This window comes from Chionomys nivalis, chromosome 20 (genome assembly GCF_950005125.1).
Source record: "Chionomys nivalis chromosome 20, mChiNiv1.1, whole genome shotgun sequence".
In the NCBI taxonomy this organism is placed as follows: Eukaryota; Metazoa; Chordata; class Mammalia; order Rodentia; family Cricetidae; genus Chionomys; species Chionomys nivalis.
This window is the reverse complement of record NC_080105.1, coordinates 6,697,751-6,714,225: the sequence shown is the minus strand read 5'-3', so window position 1 is coordinate 6,714,225 and position 16,475 is coordinate 6,697,751. Positions and strand designations below refer to the sequence as shown.

General features: G+C 53.4%; 2 protein-coding genes across 2 annotated transcripts; both read left to right on the top strand.

The window, feature by feature from the left end:
- Positions 1-530: 530 nt before the first annotated feature.
- Tm6sf2 (transmembrane 6 superfamily member 2) lies at positions 531-7,057 on the top strand. The gene is made up of 10 exons (XM_057752800.1): positions 531-684; positions 1,819-1,922; positions 2,623-2,720; positions 2,806-2,909; positions 3,751-3,833; positions 4,249-4,373; positions 4,764-4,865; positions 5,204-5,296; positions 5,712-5,831; positions 6,681-7,057. Exons 1-10 carry the CDS (start codon positions 590-592, stop codon positions 6,888-6,890), a joined length of 1,134 nt encoding a protein of 377 aa, XP_057608783.1. The 5' UTR covers positions 531-589; the 3' UTR covers positions 6,891-7,057.
- Positions 7,058-8,238: 1,181 nt separating this feature from the next.
- On the top strand, positions 8,239-15,258 carry Hapln4 (hyaluronan and proteoglycan link protein 4). Its single transcript, XM_057752972.1, has 5 exons — positions 8,239-8,323; positions 8,985-9,105; positions 9,337-9,699; positions 11,317-11,643; positions 12,834-15,258. Exons 1-5 carry the CDS (start codon positions 8,321-8,323, stop codon positions 13,223-13,225), a joined length of 1,206 nt encoding a protein of 401 aa, XP_057608955.1. The 5' UTR covers positions 8,239-8,320; the 3' UTR covers positions 13,226-15,258.
- The last annotated feature ends 1,217 nt before the right edge of the window (positions 15,259-16,475 follow it).

Below are 16,475 nucleotides of genomic sequence, written 5' to 3'. Positions count from 1 at the left end.
ACGGTATCAGTGTGCCAGGTCTGAGACGTGCAGAAAGCTGACCTGATGGTCCACGCTTGTAAGAGCTTTCTGTGCAAACTTGAGGATCTGAATTCAAATTCCCACTATTTGCGAAAAAAGCCAGGTGTTGTCGAAGATGGCGACAGGAGGGAGGATCGCCCTTTGCTGGCATGGCCACAGCAGAGCAGAGGCTATGAAGGGAATAGGTTGGGGGTCGGGGGACTGTTGTAGACTCTGGTGAAAGAGAGTGGCTACAGTTCAGGGGCGCTAGAGAATTTGATCTGGAGGTGGGGCTAAAAGTTGAGGTAAGGGGAATGCCTACAGCGGTGCTGCCGCTAAGAGTGGAGAGGGGCGTGGCTACGGCTGTGCAACTGCCGAAAGGACGCGGGGGAGGGGCGAGAGAGGCGGAGCCTCGTGGGGGCGGGACCCCGCATATTGGCCCGGCGAGCGAAAGGATAAGGGTGGCAGCTGCGATAAGCGTGCGGTGACCTTTGCGCAGGGCAGGTCCTTGGCACCCCAGAGCTCAGACTCGCTGCGGTCGCCGAGCCAAGCGTCCCGGAGGCCGCGCCGGGGTCGGGGCGCCGCTGCCATGGACATCCCGCCGCTAGCCGGCAAGACCGCGGCGATGTCGCTCGGCGCTCTGCCGCTGTCCTACGTGCTCAACCAAGTCTCGGCGTTCTCACAGTGCGTTTCGTCCGCGAGGACCACCGGGCTAGAGGAAGGATGAGGGGTGGTGGAGCCCGGGAGATGGGAGCTGGGTCTGGGAGGGGCCATGCAAGCAGAGATTCTCCTCCCGCTGCGCTGAGGCAGGGAGATGCTGTGGTGAGGTTCTGTGGAAAAGTGATATGAAGCCTTCATGTTTGGGACGTTTATGACTATTCCAGGGATGCACTCCGCGCAAGTTCCAAAGTCGCCTAGGGTCAAAGTTTTGTTCTAGATAAAGCTCTACTGACCCAGCTCCCCTGGCACGCATGCCCTCTTCCATCGCCTCTGTCTCAGGCTTAGAATAACTTTCTCCTACACGCAGTGACCACCCCGTCCCTGTGTTCTATCTCTAGTTAGACCCTGGAAGTCCAGCAAGTCCCTCACTCCAAAGTTCAGCGGACCCAAATAATGGGATAGAAAGAGTTTAGCCATAGGTCTGAATTCCGGGCAGCAATACCTGGCTTCTGGGAATCTGAGTGAGCCAAGTGCACTGTGGAAACCTCGGTTCCTTCCTCTGGCTAGGTTTCACTATAGTCATAGGCGAGGATCACAAGTTCTGTGCAATTAGGTACTTGGTTGGCATTGCTGATTGGGTAAAACCAGGCTGACGTTCATGAAATGTGGGTCTGGGTAGTGCAAGAGAATTGGACAAAACCTTGCTGTGCGACGCTAGACGGTGGATTCTCCTCTCTGGGTTTCAGTTTATTTATCCAGCTGTGTTAATGGAAGCCCAGAGACCTGGCTTCTGTTGTTATCTTCACAACTAGCTGACCTGTCTTATCAGGTTGGTGGGGTTGATCTGGGCAAGGATAGGGTGCAGCCGATGGAGGCATTTGGACTTTAGCTGGGAGGAACTGGGCAAATCCAAATGAATGAATGTCAGCTAATGATGGAATTACTGGAATTAACAGAAAGGAATAGGGAAATCAGGGAGGGCTTCCAGGAAGAGCAATGTATACAGGGGTCTTGAAGGATGAGTGGGAGTTTGTCAAGTAAAAATCCTAAGCAAGAAGCCTCTGATGGGGAAGGCAAGTTTCATTCTACCTTGCTGGTGCTTCCTGAGTAACTCCAAGAGGTCTCACCCAAGCATGTGTCCCTTGGTGCCCCCCACAGGCCCTTGTGCGCAGTGCTGATGAGTGCGCTGATACTGGGTCTGCTCTTTATGGCCGTCTACAGTCTGTCTCATGGGGAGATCACCTATGACCCTCTCTATGCTGGTGAGTCACTGGGAGATGGTGGAAAACAGGGCTGTCTGGAAAAGGCCTCCATTCTAGACTAGGGGCCAACCAAGATTCTCCATCACTCTTTGAAGGATTCCCATTCAACTGTAGAACTCAAAGGGCCTGGAACATGGTTAGATTGGAGAACTTCACAAAGCCTCCTCTTTCAGAACTGGAACTCAAGAGAGAACCAGTTATGTCTTAGTTAGTCCCATCAGATTAGGCCCTCTCACGTAGTCCAGGCTGACCATGAACTTGATCTTCCTACCTCCACTCCCACCTCCCAGCCCCCAGTGCTGAGTGTTGGAATAACAATGGCACCTTGTTCAGCTCCAGACCAGGCACTTCTGAGGCCTTGGCTGTGCTTCCTCCGTCACATATGTAGAATGACATGCTATTATGCATGACCTGGACCTGGAGGCTTGCCTGGTGTCCTCACCCTGGACCTGATGTTGCAAGTCCACTTTTAAGCTAAACTAAAAGCTAAGTACAGAGTTGCGGGGCCTGTGATCCCAGCACTTGGGAAGCTGCAGCAGCAGGATTGCCATTTTTGCTACAGACTCAGATCTTATCAAAAGAACAGAACCTGGGGTTGCACAGGCCCAAATTGCCACTGTGTTGGCTTTAAGCACATGTGCACTTGGTCCTAGCCCTGCCCATGTAGCCACACACACCTACTCCCCCCATCTCCCCCCAGTCTTTGTGCTCTTCTCCTTCACCTCGGTGGTGGACCTCGTTATTGCACTCCAAGAAGATGGCTACATAGTGGGCTTTATGGATTTCTACACCAAGGAGGTAGGTGGTGGCTACCAAGACTGAGGTGGCTTGAGGTGGTCCTGGCCCCACCATGCATGCTCCTGAGTTTCATCCTTGCCCACAGGGGGAGCCCTACCTACGCACAGCGCATGGCATTTTCATCTGCTACTGGGATGGTACTGTCCACTACCTACTCTATCTGGCCATGGCCGGTGCCATCCGGAAAAGGTGAGGTGGGTCCCAGGTCACCCATGGATGGCTAAAAGATGTTTCCAGAGACTGCTAACAGGTGTGACTGGATGGAGACCCACATCTTCTGTACCACTGGGACCATTCCCAGTGCTTTTTTATTTTTAAGATTTTATTTTTTATTATTTATAATGTTCTGCCTGCATGTACGCCTGAGGGCCAGAAGAGGGCGCCAGATCTCATTACAGATGGTTGTGAGCCAAAATGTGGTTGCTGAGAATTGAACTCAGGACCTCTGGAAGAGCAGCCAGTGCTCTTAACCACTGAGCCATCTATCTCTCCAGCCCATTGAAAATCTGAATCTTCAGCCAGGCGATGGTGGCGCACACCTTTAATCCCAGCACTCGGGAGGCAGAAACAGGCAGATCTCTGTGAGTTCAAGACCAGCCTGGTCTACAGAGCTAGTTCCAGGACAGGCTCCAAAGCCACAGAGAAACCCTGTCTCGAAAAACAAAAACAAAAAAAAAACAAAAAAAAAAAAAAAAAAAGAAAAAAGACAAAGAAAATCTGAATCTTCTTGTCCTGGAACTAGCTCTTGTAGACCAGGCTGGCCTCGAACTCACAGAGATTCACATGCCTCTGCCTCCCGAGTGCTGGGATTAAAGGCATGCACCACCACTGCCTGGCTGATTCCCAGTACTGATTTGTGTGAGGTGCCATCCTGGCATATACTGAGCATGATCAAGACCCACATTCCATCCCCATAAATAAATAAAGCCCAAGAAGAACCCAGCTGAAGGGCCAAGGTGGCCTCTGGGCCCTAACAGGGGCTTGAGATTGAGGGTTAGTGGCCCACAGCAACCCCTCTATCACTTCCCAGGAAAAGGTACCGGAACCTTGGGCTCTACTGGCTGGGGTCCTTCGCCATGAGCCTCCTGGTGTTCCTCCCAGGAAACATCCTTGGTAAGACAGCCTCTGAGACTCCACCCCTCCACTGAAGGGAGACGGCATTAATCCTGCTACCTCTTCAGGCCCAGAATGTTCTTTACACAGGAGGAGTTTTAGGGTGGGTCCTGGGAGCAGAGCGAAAGCTTCTTAAGTAGGTCTTTGGGGTGGGGCATGCTGACAAGTTCCAGGGTTGAAGTGGCTCAGTAAATACTAAGCAAAGAGACATATTTGATGGGAAACAAAGATGTCCTCACACGTGTCAGGCCTGTGTTTAGGCTAAACTTAGCTAGGCTAGGGCAAGGAGCATCCTGGGAAGCCATGGAAGCGCTTGAGCAAGAACAGTGTAACTCCAGACGTCCGGGTGGGGCTCCTGAGTGATTCAGTTGCCATTAGGAGATCTTCCCAAGTCATATGCTCTCCGTCCCGGCAGGTAAATACAGTTCAGAGATCAGACCTGCCTTCTTCCTCGCCATCCTCTACATGCTGGTCCCATGCTGGGCTGGTGTGAAGATCTTCAGCCAGTCCCATGCACCAACCTCCTACACCCCCAACATGGTGAGTGCTCCACCGTACACAGTTCGTGAAAGAGTGGATCAAAGGCTGTGTGTAAAGCCAGGTAATGGTGGTCTGCCTATCACGCCAGCACTGGGGAGACTGAGTTCAAGGTCAGCACAAGTTCTATGGTAAGACTGTTTCAAAACTCCAAGGACTCAAGTGTGGCTCAACACTGGCCTAGATCCCCCAGTGAGGGGCTAGGCTTTGGCTCACAGGTAGAACACTTGCTCAGCCTGTACAAGACCTTTCTCAATCCTCAGCTCAAGACGCAATGACTGTCTACTTGGGAGAGCCTCCTTGGTTCTCAAAAGACATAGGGGAGCATTTACTGAGCATCTGCCAGACTCCAGGCCTCTCTGGCTAGCTCTGGTTTTCTCTCACATGGGCCAGGTACAGGAGGAGCAAAAAAAAGGCCTCCTACAGCGTCCAGCCGACCTGCTGTTGGTCATGTACCTCGTCCTCGCTGCGTTCTTCACTCTCTTCCGGGGCCTGGTGAGTCTGCCTTAGCTGCCTCCCTCCTCCACTTCCAGACTCCCTTCTCAGCTTTCTTCTCCCAAATTTATTTCCTTATTCATTGTCAAAAGGACAGACACATTCTTCTATCTCATACTCAAGAAAGTCCCTCACTGTCTGACCTGAAGTTTCCATGACAAAGGCCTGTTCCCCAGAGCCTCTTCTCAGCTCTCTTACTGTGAATTCATAACCAAAGGGAGAGAACTAGGGAGGGCTGAGAAGAATCAGAGTGGCTGGTGTGGGCTGACTTGAGAGCTGGAGTGGGGAGGAGCCTCGTGAGAGGACTGAGGTGGACCGTGGGTATCTGTGTGTCTTAGGTGGTGCTTGACTGCCCCACAGACGCCTGCTTCATCTATATTTACCAATATGAGCCATACCTGCGGGACCCTGTGGCCTACCCAAAGTTGCAGGTAAGAGGATAGGTGGAAGGAGAAAGCTGTGGACCTGCCCACACATCTTTGACACAGTTACCTGAAAGCCATGCCAGCCAGGCAGATGCCTTCAGGTGTGGCAGGATCCAAGTGCTCAAGATATGGCTTGGCTGTGCCTTCTTAGCAAGGCTCCCTATCATGTCCCAGAAGCACGCCGCGGGGGTTTCATCAACGCCCTTGGAAATGCTAGGATTTAAGAACATGTCTCACAGAGGCTCTGATTAGCCCAGCTCGAATCACATGCCCCTGTCAATCATACTAGTCTTGGAAATGGGGTGTTCCAATTTGCTAGGCCAGTGTTCTGCACCATCTGGGCAGCTAAGTGTGTGTGATGGGTGAGGAGCCCCGTGTAGAGCCCCCACCGTGAGTTCTCACAGCTTGTGGTCTCCCCTAGATGCTGGTGTATTTGTTCTATGCTCTGCCTTTCTACTGCCTGGCTGCCTATGCCCTCATTTTCCCTGGCTGCTCCTGGCTGCCAGACTGGGCCTTGGTGTTTGCCGGAGCCATTGGCCAGGTAAGGAGTGGGGTAGTGATGGTGAAGCCCAGGCCCAGTGATCCAGAATTCCCTAGTCTGAAGGAGATAGCTGGATGTGTATAACCTCTAGCACACAAGTAGCTCCAAGCCCCCTAGTCAAGCTAGTAAGAACCATGCTGGGATATGGCTCCAGGGTCCAGTGCTTGTCTAGCATGTACAAGCACATAGCTTTTATCTCCCCAGCACTGGAAACAAGCAAACAGACAAACTAACTAATGAGCCAGGCAAGGTGGCCCACGCCTTTAACCCCAGCATTCAGGAGGCAGAGACAGGCGGATCTCTGTGAGTTCAAAGCCAGCCTGGTCTACAGAGCAAGTTCCAAGACAACCAGGGCTGTTAAACAGAGAAACCCTGTCTCATAAAAATCAAAAACAAAATATAACAAACAGAAGCGTAGAGAGAAGGAGCGACAGGGGCTGAGAGCAGTTGCATAGCAGAAAGACTGGGACCCATGAAGGGAAAGTGCAAGAAAGGCAGCCGACCAGCATAGAAAGGCAGCAAAAATTGGAGCTGGATGTTGAAGACTTTGAACTCTAGGCTCTAGGCATATGAAGGGAGGGTGGGAGCTACGGAAGCTATTTGAACATTGGAGGGCTCAGAGCTATTTCTGGGTTTTTGGTAGGAAGAGAAAATGCCTACAACCAGCCAAGGCAGGGGGCCCAGGAAGTCTCTGCGAGTTGATTACATTTGTGAGGAGGAAGAATGGGATCCAAGTCAGAGGCAGGGATGTTTATTGCTAAACAGTTGTTTTGGGAAGGGAAGACATGGCAGTGGGTGGTGGCCTGAGGGTGCTGGCCTAACCTGCCCTCCTTCCTGTGTCCTTGACAGGCGCAGTTCTCACACATGGGTGCCTCCATGCACCTGCGCACACCCTTCACCTACCGCGTGCCTGAGGACACCTGGACCACCTTCTTTCTAAGCAACATGCTGTTTGCACTGGGTCCACACCTGCTGGCTTTCCGCTGCCTGTGGTGGCCTGCCTTCTTCATGCGGTCACCACCCTCAGAGCCCCAGGGCCAAGGCAAGAAGCAGCAGTGAACATGTACACTTCTCTGCTAGGACCTCTATGCAGCAGGCCTTGCCCTGCAAGGATGGGTTGGCCCTTTTAAAACCGGATGGACATCTGGGAGAATTGCAATCCAGGCCAGAAAGAAGTGTAGGAGACCCATGACGAGATGTTCTTGCTATGTCACTGTGCCCCCCAAAGCCACAAGGACTCTAATGCCCTCTCCTGGAATTTACCCTTCACCTCCCCTCATCCTTTTAATAAAAACCCTTTTGATGTCCTGGACATCACCACCTGAGTGTTTTAGGGAGCTGGAGCAAGGGACCATCTTCTTGTACCCATGAGAGGGTGAGGCACTCACAGCCACAGAGAGGCCAGGTCACTAGGACACTCACAGTCAGCCTCCAGACAGGAGGACTGAGTCTCTCAGTATGGCTGGCCACATGCATAAGGTCACACTGGGGAAGTCACAGCACAACCAGGACTGTGGATGCAGCCCTTGGTAAAGTGCCCTGGGTTTGCCCCCAGCACTATATTAGCTTGCTGTGGTACACACCTGTCATCCCAGCACTGCGGAGGGAGAGGCAGGACCGTCAGGAGGACAAGATCATCTTTGGCCATATAGCAAATTGGTCACCAATCTGGACGACATTCTCACACCTCCATACATAAAAGGGTCAGGGACAGTCTGTCAGTCAATAATGTGCATGAGGACCTTAGTTCAAATCCCCCAATACTTGCGTAAAAGTAAGTGGCCATGGCAGCGACATAAGAAAGTAGCCAGCACGCATGGGGGGTAAGGGAGTAAAGAAAGATTCTGCAGAGCCAGCAAGCTCCAGGTTCAGGTAGAAGCTGAGTGTAGTGTTGCATGCCTTTAATCGATACACAGTGAGCTCCAGGTTGTTTCAAACAAACAGATAAAAGGTAGAGAGTGAGGAAGACACCAAATGTTGACCTCTGAGCTACACTCGCTTGAACTCTCACACACAGGTGCACATACCACACACACACAGAGCACAGCATAACCAAATGGGGGCATCCAATGATTTCCACAGACTGCTCCACAGTCTAGCCTGAAACGGGAAGTGAAGATTCTGACCCAAGGTCATACCTGGGCACAGCTGAGTTAGGGACTGGGCTCCAGTCTAATGGGGCTTACTTTGCAGGGCAACTGAAGCATGGAGTGCAAACTGAGGCCTGTGAGACTCGTCTGCTGGCCAAGATAGTCCTCACGGCTGGGAGGTCGCGATAGGTCAGGGTCACTATCACCATGTTCCCAGCTCAGCGCTGCCCGCCCCCTCCCGGCGCGGTGAGCACGCGCTGCCCCTTTAATGCCCCAAGTCCTCCTCCCCTTGCAGGCAAACGCCTGGAGCGCACGGGCCCGCGGGACCGGCGGTCCAGAACGTTGTGCGCATGCGCAGTTGGAAGCGCACAGGCGGCTCTGCGGGGGGCCGCGAGCAGGATGGTGAGTGCAGTGGTGTACGGGGTTCCCGAACTCGCCTTTATCTCTCCCCCTCCCTCTCTCCTCTCTGCCTTTCTCCACCCTCTATTGTTTTTTTCTTGCCTCTTCTTTCTTTCTTTGGCACTTTCTCCCTCTCTGCTCCCCTTAATGTCTACCGCTTATTTTAGAGGGGGAGAAGGGAAAGTGCTCACTTTTTCTTTTTCCCTATCTCTCCCTACCAGTCTCTCCTCCCTCTGCCTCTGAGTCTCTGTCTTCTTCTGCATTTCTGTCTCTGCGTCTTTCTCTGGGTCTCCGTCTCTCCGTCTCTGTCTCTGTGTTTGTCTCTGAGTCTCCATCTCTGCATGTCTCTCTCCCGTTGTCTCTCCCGGCCTGGCTCAGTAGTCCAATGTTCCCCTCTCCTCCCGCACCTGTCTCGCTGTCCCCAGCCCCCGCTCATGCTGCCCAGCTTGCTGCAGTCTCCTGGCGCGCTGATAACCTTGCGGGCCCCGGTGCGGGCTGCTGCTCCCCCTCCCGTGCGCTCCGGTAGCGGGGGTGGGGACCTGAGGGAGGGCGAGAGGAATCATCTGACACTCGGACAGCTCCAAGGTTGAGACCCTTTTGGGAGGGCAAGACGAGCTGCGGAGGGTCCGGACACTAGAGCTGGACACAGCTCCTGTGTCTACAGGCGTGCGCTCCGGCGGCCCTCGGTCCCCACGCGCTCTGGGCCGTCGCCTGGGGATTCCTGCTGCTGGTCCCCGTGCCTGTCGGGGCGCAGCGTGGCAGAAAGAAAGTCGTGCACGTGCTGGGTGAGTCTTGTGCGCAGCTCTGGTTCCCCGCCCTCTACCCCCCCCCACCCCCCGGGACTGTGGGTAAGAGCGAACGACCGGGTTGGGGTAGGGTGGCGGGTTGCGGTGGTCCCTAACACTCAAGTTTCTTCGGAGCTCCTTTCCTATCCTGGGCCTCCTTTCCTATCTCTGGCATCACTTCTCTGGGTCCCTCGCTACCGCACCTTTGACCTTTGATTGGTCGCCCCACAGAGGGCGAATCCGGCTCAGTGGTGGTGCAGACGGCGCCCGGGCAGGTGGTGAGCCACCGCGGTGGCACCATCGTCTTACCCTGCCGTTACCATTACGAGGCGGCCGCTCACGATCACGACGGCGTCCGCCTCAAGTGGACGAAGGTGGTAGACCCTTTGGCCTTCACCGATGTCTTCGTGGCTCTGGGTACCAAGCACAGAGCCTTTGGTCCCTACCGAGGGCGAGCTGAGCTGCAGAACGACGGGCCCGGGGACGCCTCCCTGGTCCTCCGAAATGTCACCCTGCAGGACTATGGACGCTACGAGTGTGAGGTCACCAATGAGCTAGAGGATGACGCCGGCGTAGTCAAGCTGGACCTGGAAGGTGACCGAAGCGTGGGCAGATGAGAAAGCGGGGACAGTGTGGGATAAACCGAATCAAGTTGGCACAGTGGAAATTTTACTAGGCAGGGGAATAGTTCGTTTAAAAATATTTATTACAGCTTTTATTGATATGTGTATGCTTGAATGTGTGGTCAAGGCGTCCTACCTCAGATCCCCTGGAGCTGGAGTTGCAGGTGGTTGTACACTGCCTGAGGTCGGTGTGGGAAAACGCTCACCGTCCTTTGGAAGAGAAGCAAGAATTCTCCCTTCCCCCTTTCGAGACAGGGTCTCATTGTGTAGCCCTGGCTGTCCTGGATCTCACTCTCTATAGACCAGGCTGGCTTCAAATTCACAGAGAACCGACTTGCCTCTGCCTCCCGAGTACTGTGATTAAAGGCCTTCAAAAAGTATTTTAACTGCTGAGCCATCTCTCTCTCCTGCCCTAGCTCTAAGATTAGGACAGGGCTTCATGGAGCCCCTGTTGGCTTTGAACTTTTGATCTTCAAAGGAAAGTCTATTGAATTTGTGGTGTGTGTGTGTGTGTGTGTGTGTGCATATGAGTGTGCATCTGCCATGGTGCTTGCATGAAGGTCACAAACAACTTACAGAACGGATTCTTTCCTTCTGCCAGTCGGTCCTGGAATAGTACTCAACTCCTCAGCCTTAGAGAAGGGATTCTTTCCTTCTGTCCTGGAATAGTACTCAACTCCTCAGGCTTGCTGGCAAATCCCCTTACCCTCTGAGCCACTTTGCTGGTCTCTCTGAACATTTTAACAGTGGTCAATCATAGTAGCTGGCTTCCTTAGATGCTCTCTGTTTGCTAGCCACTTAACTGAAGGGCGCTCTGGAGCTTCTGATTTAATTCCCCCAAATCCCCTAGGCAGATAGCTATTAGCCAGGAGATGAGCCACAGGAGACTGGGCATCTGTGAGTCTAGGAAGCAACAAGTTCGGAGTCGTCACACTGAGGTTGCTGCAGAAGCACTTTAAATATAAATACCGGCAAACTAAGAAGCTCGACACTCTGCCTAACTTCTCAGGAGCTAGTGTGGGGGAATCCAACGCTAGGAACAAGCATTTCCAGCTCCGTGGTCCCTTTGGGAAGGATTCATTTTTGGGGGATTATCAGAACATTGGGACTGAGGAGGGTTAAGAGTTGAGTTTATCGGGTGGTGGTGGCACACACCTTTAACCCCAGCACTTGGGAGGTAGAGGCAGGTGGATCTCTGTGAGTTCAAGGCCAGCCTGGTCTACAAGAGCCTGTTCTAGGAAAGCCAGGACTACACAGAAAAACCCTGTCTAGAAAAACCAAACCAAAACAAAACCAGCAACAACAAAAATAAACAAAAAATTGAGTTCTGAAGGATGAATAGGGAAGGTAGAAAAGGATAGAAGAACATGAGCAAAGGTCTCCGACCATAGAAGAGGAGTAGGCATGATTAAGTATGTTAAGGAGGAGGGACAAGTCCCAAGCATAAATCCAAGGATGTGTGTTGAGCTGGCCAGAGGTGTGGCCAGACCCGAGGGCCAGAGAGAAGAATGAACTGGAAGGTTCTGGTTCATGTAAGGTGCATGAGAAACTGGGGTACCCTGATAGGTTCCCATTTGTTTTCATCCAGGCGTGGTCTTCCCCTATCACCCTCGTGGAGGCCGCTACAAGATGACTTTCGTGGAAGCACAGCGAGCTTGCGCTGAACAGGATGGCATTCTGGCGTCCGCCGAGCAGCTGCACGAAGCCTGGCGCGATGGCCTGGACTGGTGCAATGCAGGATGGCTGCGCGATGGCTCTGTGCAGTACCCAGTGAGCCAGGCCCGAGAGCCCTGTGGCGGGGCAGGGAGCAATGGGGCTGGCGAAGGCACCAACAACGGAGGCGTGCGCAATTATGGATATCGCCATAACGCTGAGGAACGCTATGACGCATTCTGTTTCACGTCCAACCTCCCTGGTGAGTTAAGCCCTTCTCTAGTAAAAGCTTAAGTCCTGGCCTCTGGAAGGAAACCGCCCCAAAATTTTAGACCCACTTCTCTGAAGTGAGGCTCCACCCACAAATACATAGGTTCCACCGACCCACCCCCACCCTGCCCCCAGGGAATCTTTTTCTCTTTCCTCCTAAGCATTATGCCCTCTCCCTGGGACAAGGCACACCCCTCAAGTTCAAATGACCTCTCCCTGAAGGGACACCTGCCTTACATGCACAGGCTCTGACCCATGGAGGGTAGTCTCACTCCTGAGTGCATAGGTTCTGCCCCTAGAAGGAATTTCTCTCAAGCGCATATGCCCTGCCCCCTAAAAGAAAAGAAAGCCGGGCGGTGTGGCGCACGCCTTTAATCCCAGCACTCGGGAGGCAGAAGCAGGTGGATCTCTGTGAGTTCGAGTCCAGCCTGGTCTACAAGAGCTAGTTCCAGGACAGGAACTAAAAGCTACGGAGAAACCCTGTCTCGAAAGTCCGAAAAGGAAAAAAAAAAAAAAAGAAAAGAAAATCCACGCCGAGAGCACAGTCCCCAACTCCTTGCCCTAACCATTTAGTCATAGGGCCTGGCAGATGGAGGGAAGTTTGTCTCAGAAATATAGAGTCTTGTTTGAGAAACATAGAGTCTTGTTTGTGCATAGGCCCCATCCCTAAAGGCACAGGCTCTTGAGTGAAGACCCCCTCCCCCATACTCGCACAATAGGCTCCGCCCAAAGAGAGAGGCCCATTTCAAGCGCATAGTCTCCCCCCACCCCTAGAGAAAGGCCTGTCGGAAATTCATAGGACCTGCCCCGTGGTTGGAGGTCCATTTCAAGAGTTTAGACCATGCGCCCAAGAGCACAGATCCCCGCCTAATGGCATAGGCTCAGGGGCGAAAACCTTCTCAAGTGGACTGAGATGGCCCTCAAGTACATAGGCCCCGCCTCCAGGATCATCGACCCCACCCCTAAGTAATCAGGCCCCGCCCCCTCCGCCTTGCCCTGAGCTACTAGGAAGACTTTCCAGAGCTGCCACAGGGGGGCAGTAAAATGCCACATGGCACCGGCTTCGCACTGGCAGAAGTCAATGGCAGGGAATGGGACGGACCCGGAGCTGGGAGCCTCAGGCTTCAGGAGCCCTGAGAGCCCAGCCCCGGCCTGGTGCTGACACGCCCCCGGGTCCCGCAGGCCGCGTGTTCTTCCTGAAGCCTCTCCGGCCAGTGGCCTTGGCCGGAGCAGCTCGCGCTTGCGCGGCTCGCGGTGCGACGGTGGCCAAGGTCGGGCAGCTGTTCGCCGCCTGGAAGCTGCAGCTGTTGGACCGCTGCACTGCCGGCTGGCTGGCCGATGGCAGCGCGCGCTACCCCATCGTGAATCCGCGAACTCGCTGCGGGGGCCCCCGGCCGGGCGTCCGCAGCCTCGGTTTCCCCGACGCCTCACGACGTCTCTTCGGCGTCTATTGCTACCGCGCTCCAGGTGCCCCAGACCCGGCTCCAGGAGGCTGGGGCTGGGGCTGGGAGGGCGGAGGAGGCTGGGCAGGAGGGTCGAGGGACCCGGCTGCCTGGACCCCGCTGCGTGTCTAGGACTGCGAGGACGGGCGTTTGGGGATGTTGGTGGCTGATCCAGGGGCCCTGCACACCCCATGGAGACAGACTACATACCAGAGAACCCGTGGTGTGCTGAAGGCAGACTCAACTACCTGTGGTCTTAGGACACTGACCACACCTCCTGAGGTCTCCTTGATACACGACTTACCCTGCAGAGTGCCCTGCAGGTTGACTGTGCCGCTCTCTGAGACACCCTGATAGTGGCCAAGCCCACTTTTTCTGGATAGTGGATGTCCTATCTTCGCGACTTTGTCTGGAAGAGCCTCGCTTCCCGCTCCCAACCCCCAGGATCTCAGTAGACCAACAGGACCCCACGGTTTCCTAAAAACCTTTCTGTGGCCTCCTGGAAAACAGTCCCTGTCAGTCACCTGGAGGCTGGACCCCCAGGGTTAACTGGAGACTGGCCACACAAACCCTCTGCCTTTCCCAGGAGCTGGAAAGCTGGTCTTAGACAGTCGACTGACTTTTCCTCATTACTTGGTGAAGAAACAGAAAACTACGAGTCAAAAGGTGGCCACGCCCTGTTCCGGCAGGTGGCGCAGAGGCTGGGTATTTCCGCTCTTCCAGAGAGTCTAACTTTCCAGGGTAACATGCCTAGCTCCCAGTCACTATGGAAGAGAGTCCCAACACCTCTGGCTTCAAGGGAGAATGTCCCCAGCTGGCTCCCAGGAACAGTGGCCATGCCTACCCTCAGGTATTTCTCTGGCCAGAGATTAGACTCGCCTAAATGTCCCTTCGCAGGCTCCTTGGAGCTGTCACCAAAGACATCATTTCCTCACCCTGAAACCCCTGAAAATCTCACCTGCTATAGAGACATGCTGCTCGGCTTCTTAAGATGACAAAGTACCTGTCCTCTCACCCTTACACCCGGTTCCACACTTTTCCTTTCTTACTGGCCTAGAGCCCAGACACCTACCACTCCATTTCCGAATGTCCCCAACCTGAGGGACCACTATGGAGACTGTTTTCCCCACTGAGCCCTCAGGGTGACCCAGCATTCATTTCTCTAGGCCTCTCCATGGAAACAAGCTGCTCCATTCCCAAGGTGCACCTCCAGCTCTTCTCAGCCGTCCAAGTCCCTCCCCGAGACAGCTTGAACCTCACAGCTGTTGCCATGGAGACCAAACTCTGGTGTCCAAGATAACAGAACACCTGTCCCTCCAAGGTTTCCCCTCCAGGGTCCTGTCCTACGCAGTTGTCGCCATAGAGACCGTCAATGTCTCCATGACAACTGATCTGCAGCTCTCAGGGACTTCTTGCCAAGGGCAGAGTTCTGATTGGAGCTGCCTGCTGTGTTCCTCAGGGGCCCAGACCGGGCTCTGCTTCTGGAGCAGCTTGCCTGCCACAGTTCATTTGCATGCTAACTCTACAGCAGGCAGCAGCTGAGCACAGGCCACTGCTGAAACCCCCTCCAGCATTTTAAATTATCACCCTGTAAGTGAGAAAAGAGACTGTAGCTCTGCACAGGGTCAGAGCTTTCCTTCCCTGGAGATCAAGGAGGGTGGAATGTTCCTGAAACCACCAATTCAGTTTCCGAGGGACCATGTGTGTTCAAGGGTCAGGACCAACATCCAAAGACTGTATAGTCAGAGCCATCCCAGACGCAGGAGTTCCCAGCTCTGAGGTGCTGCTTGGAGTAGCAAGTGCCCTTGCCAGCACCCTCCTGCCTGCCTTGTTCTGCAAAGCCCACCTTTGAGTCTGGAAGCTGGGTGGCTGTGGGCTCAAGCCATACATTTTGTTGTAAAATGTTTGACCAAGTGACAGAACTTGACCAGGCTGTTTCCTCTCTGGACCAGAATTGCTCGGGGGTCACACAGAGCAGCCTGCAGCCCCGTGTTCAATAAACCTTTGTTCCTTTTGATGACTGAGAAACATGGCTGCCGTGCTCCTCTGTCTCTGTAGTGGGCTTCTCAGGCTGGGCTGGGAAGCAGCTGCCTCCTTCAGTGCCCACTCGCCCAGAACAGGACCCTATGAAATACTCTGACCTCCTCAAGTGCATGGTGGGATATGTGCATAATAACCATCCTGAAATTTAAAAAATGGGTCCAGCTAGGATCTGGTTATAGAATTTAGGTAGCCATCTATAATTTTTATTTTTACGTGTTCATGTTTTGTCTGCACTACTGTGCATATGCCTGCTGCCCCTGGAGGCCTGAAGAGGGAGTGTAGCCCCTAAAACTAGAGTTATGGACAGTTGTGGATAGTTGAGCCTCAGTCCTCTGGAAGAGCAGCCAGTCTCTTAAACACTGAGCCATCTCTCCAGCCCCTAATTTTTATTTGTAAACGTTATTCATTCGCTTTTTTTTTAGTGTGTGGAGTGTGTATGAGTGGTCAGAGGACGCGCCTGAGTCTCAGGGGTTAACTAACATTCATGCAGTCCTGGACCAATCAGGGTTGCTTTGGGAAATGGGCCATACCATTGGCTGAACTGGGAGGGATGACTCCACCCCTTCAGTTTCACCCAGTGAAAACACGGAACTTTAGCTAGGTAAGAGAAAACTTGGAAGCTGCATCCACTTCAGGGATGGGAAAAATTTATCTCTAAGTTTATCCCACTCTGACCCGTGCGGTTCCAGTGCCCGAGTCACCTTCCTAACAAGCTGGGTGTGCGGCACACACTGTTAGTGCCAGCGCTCTGGAGATAGAGAGATCTCTTGAGTTCAAGACCCCCTTGGGCTTCAGCAATGGTTCTCAACCCGTGGATCTCGGCGCCTTCGGGAATCACAAATATTTACAATGATTCATAACAGTAGCAAAATTACTGTTACAAAGCAGCAACAAAATAACTTTATGGTTGGCGTCACCACAGCGTGAGGAGCATATCAAAGCCTTAGGAAGGTTGACGACCACTGGTCTATAGAGTGAGTTTTAGGCTAGTTAAGGCTACATAGTGAGACATCACTTCAAAAAAAAAAAAAAAAATCCTCCCCCCAAATAAACTAAGCCAAGGCTGGGCGGTGCTGGCGCACACCTTTAATCCCAGCACTCAGGAAGGAGAGGCAGTCCGATCTCTGTGAGTTCGAGGCCAGCCTGATCTACAAGAGCTAGTTCCAGGACAGGCTCCGAAACTACAGAGAAACCCTGTCTCGAAAAAAAACCAAAACTGGGATTAAAGGTGTGCGCCACCTTGCCTGGCCTCCTTTCCTGCTTTTGTTTCTTGTTTCTGACAGGGTCATACGTAGCCCAGGCTCTTCTTGCTCACACCTCATGAGTGCTGGGGTAAGGG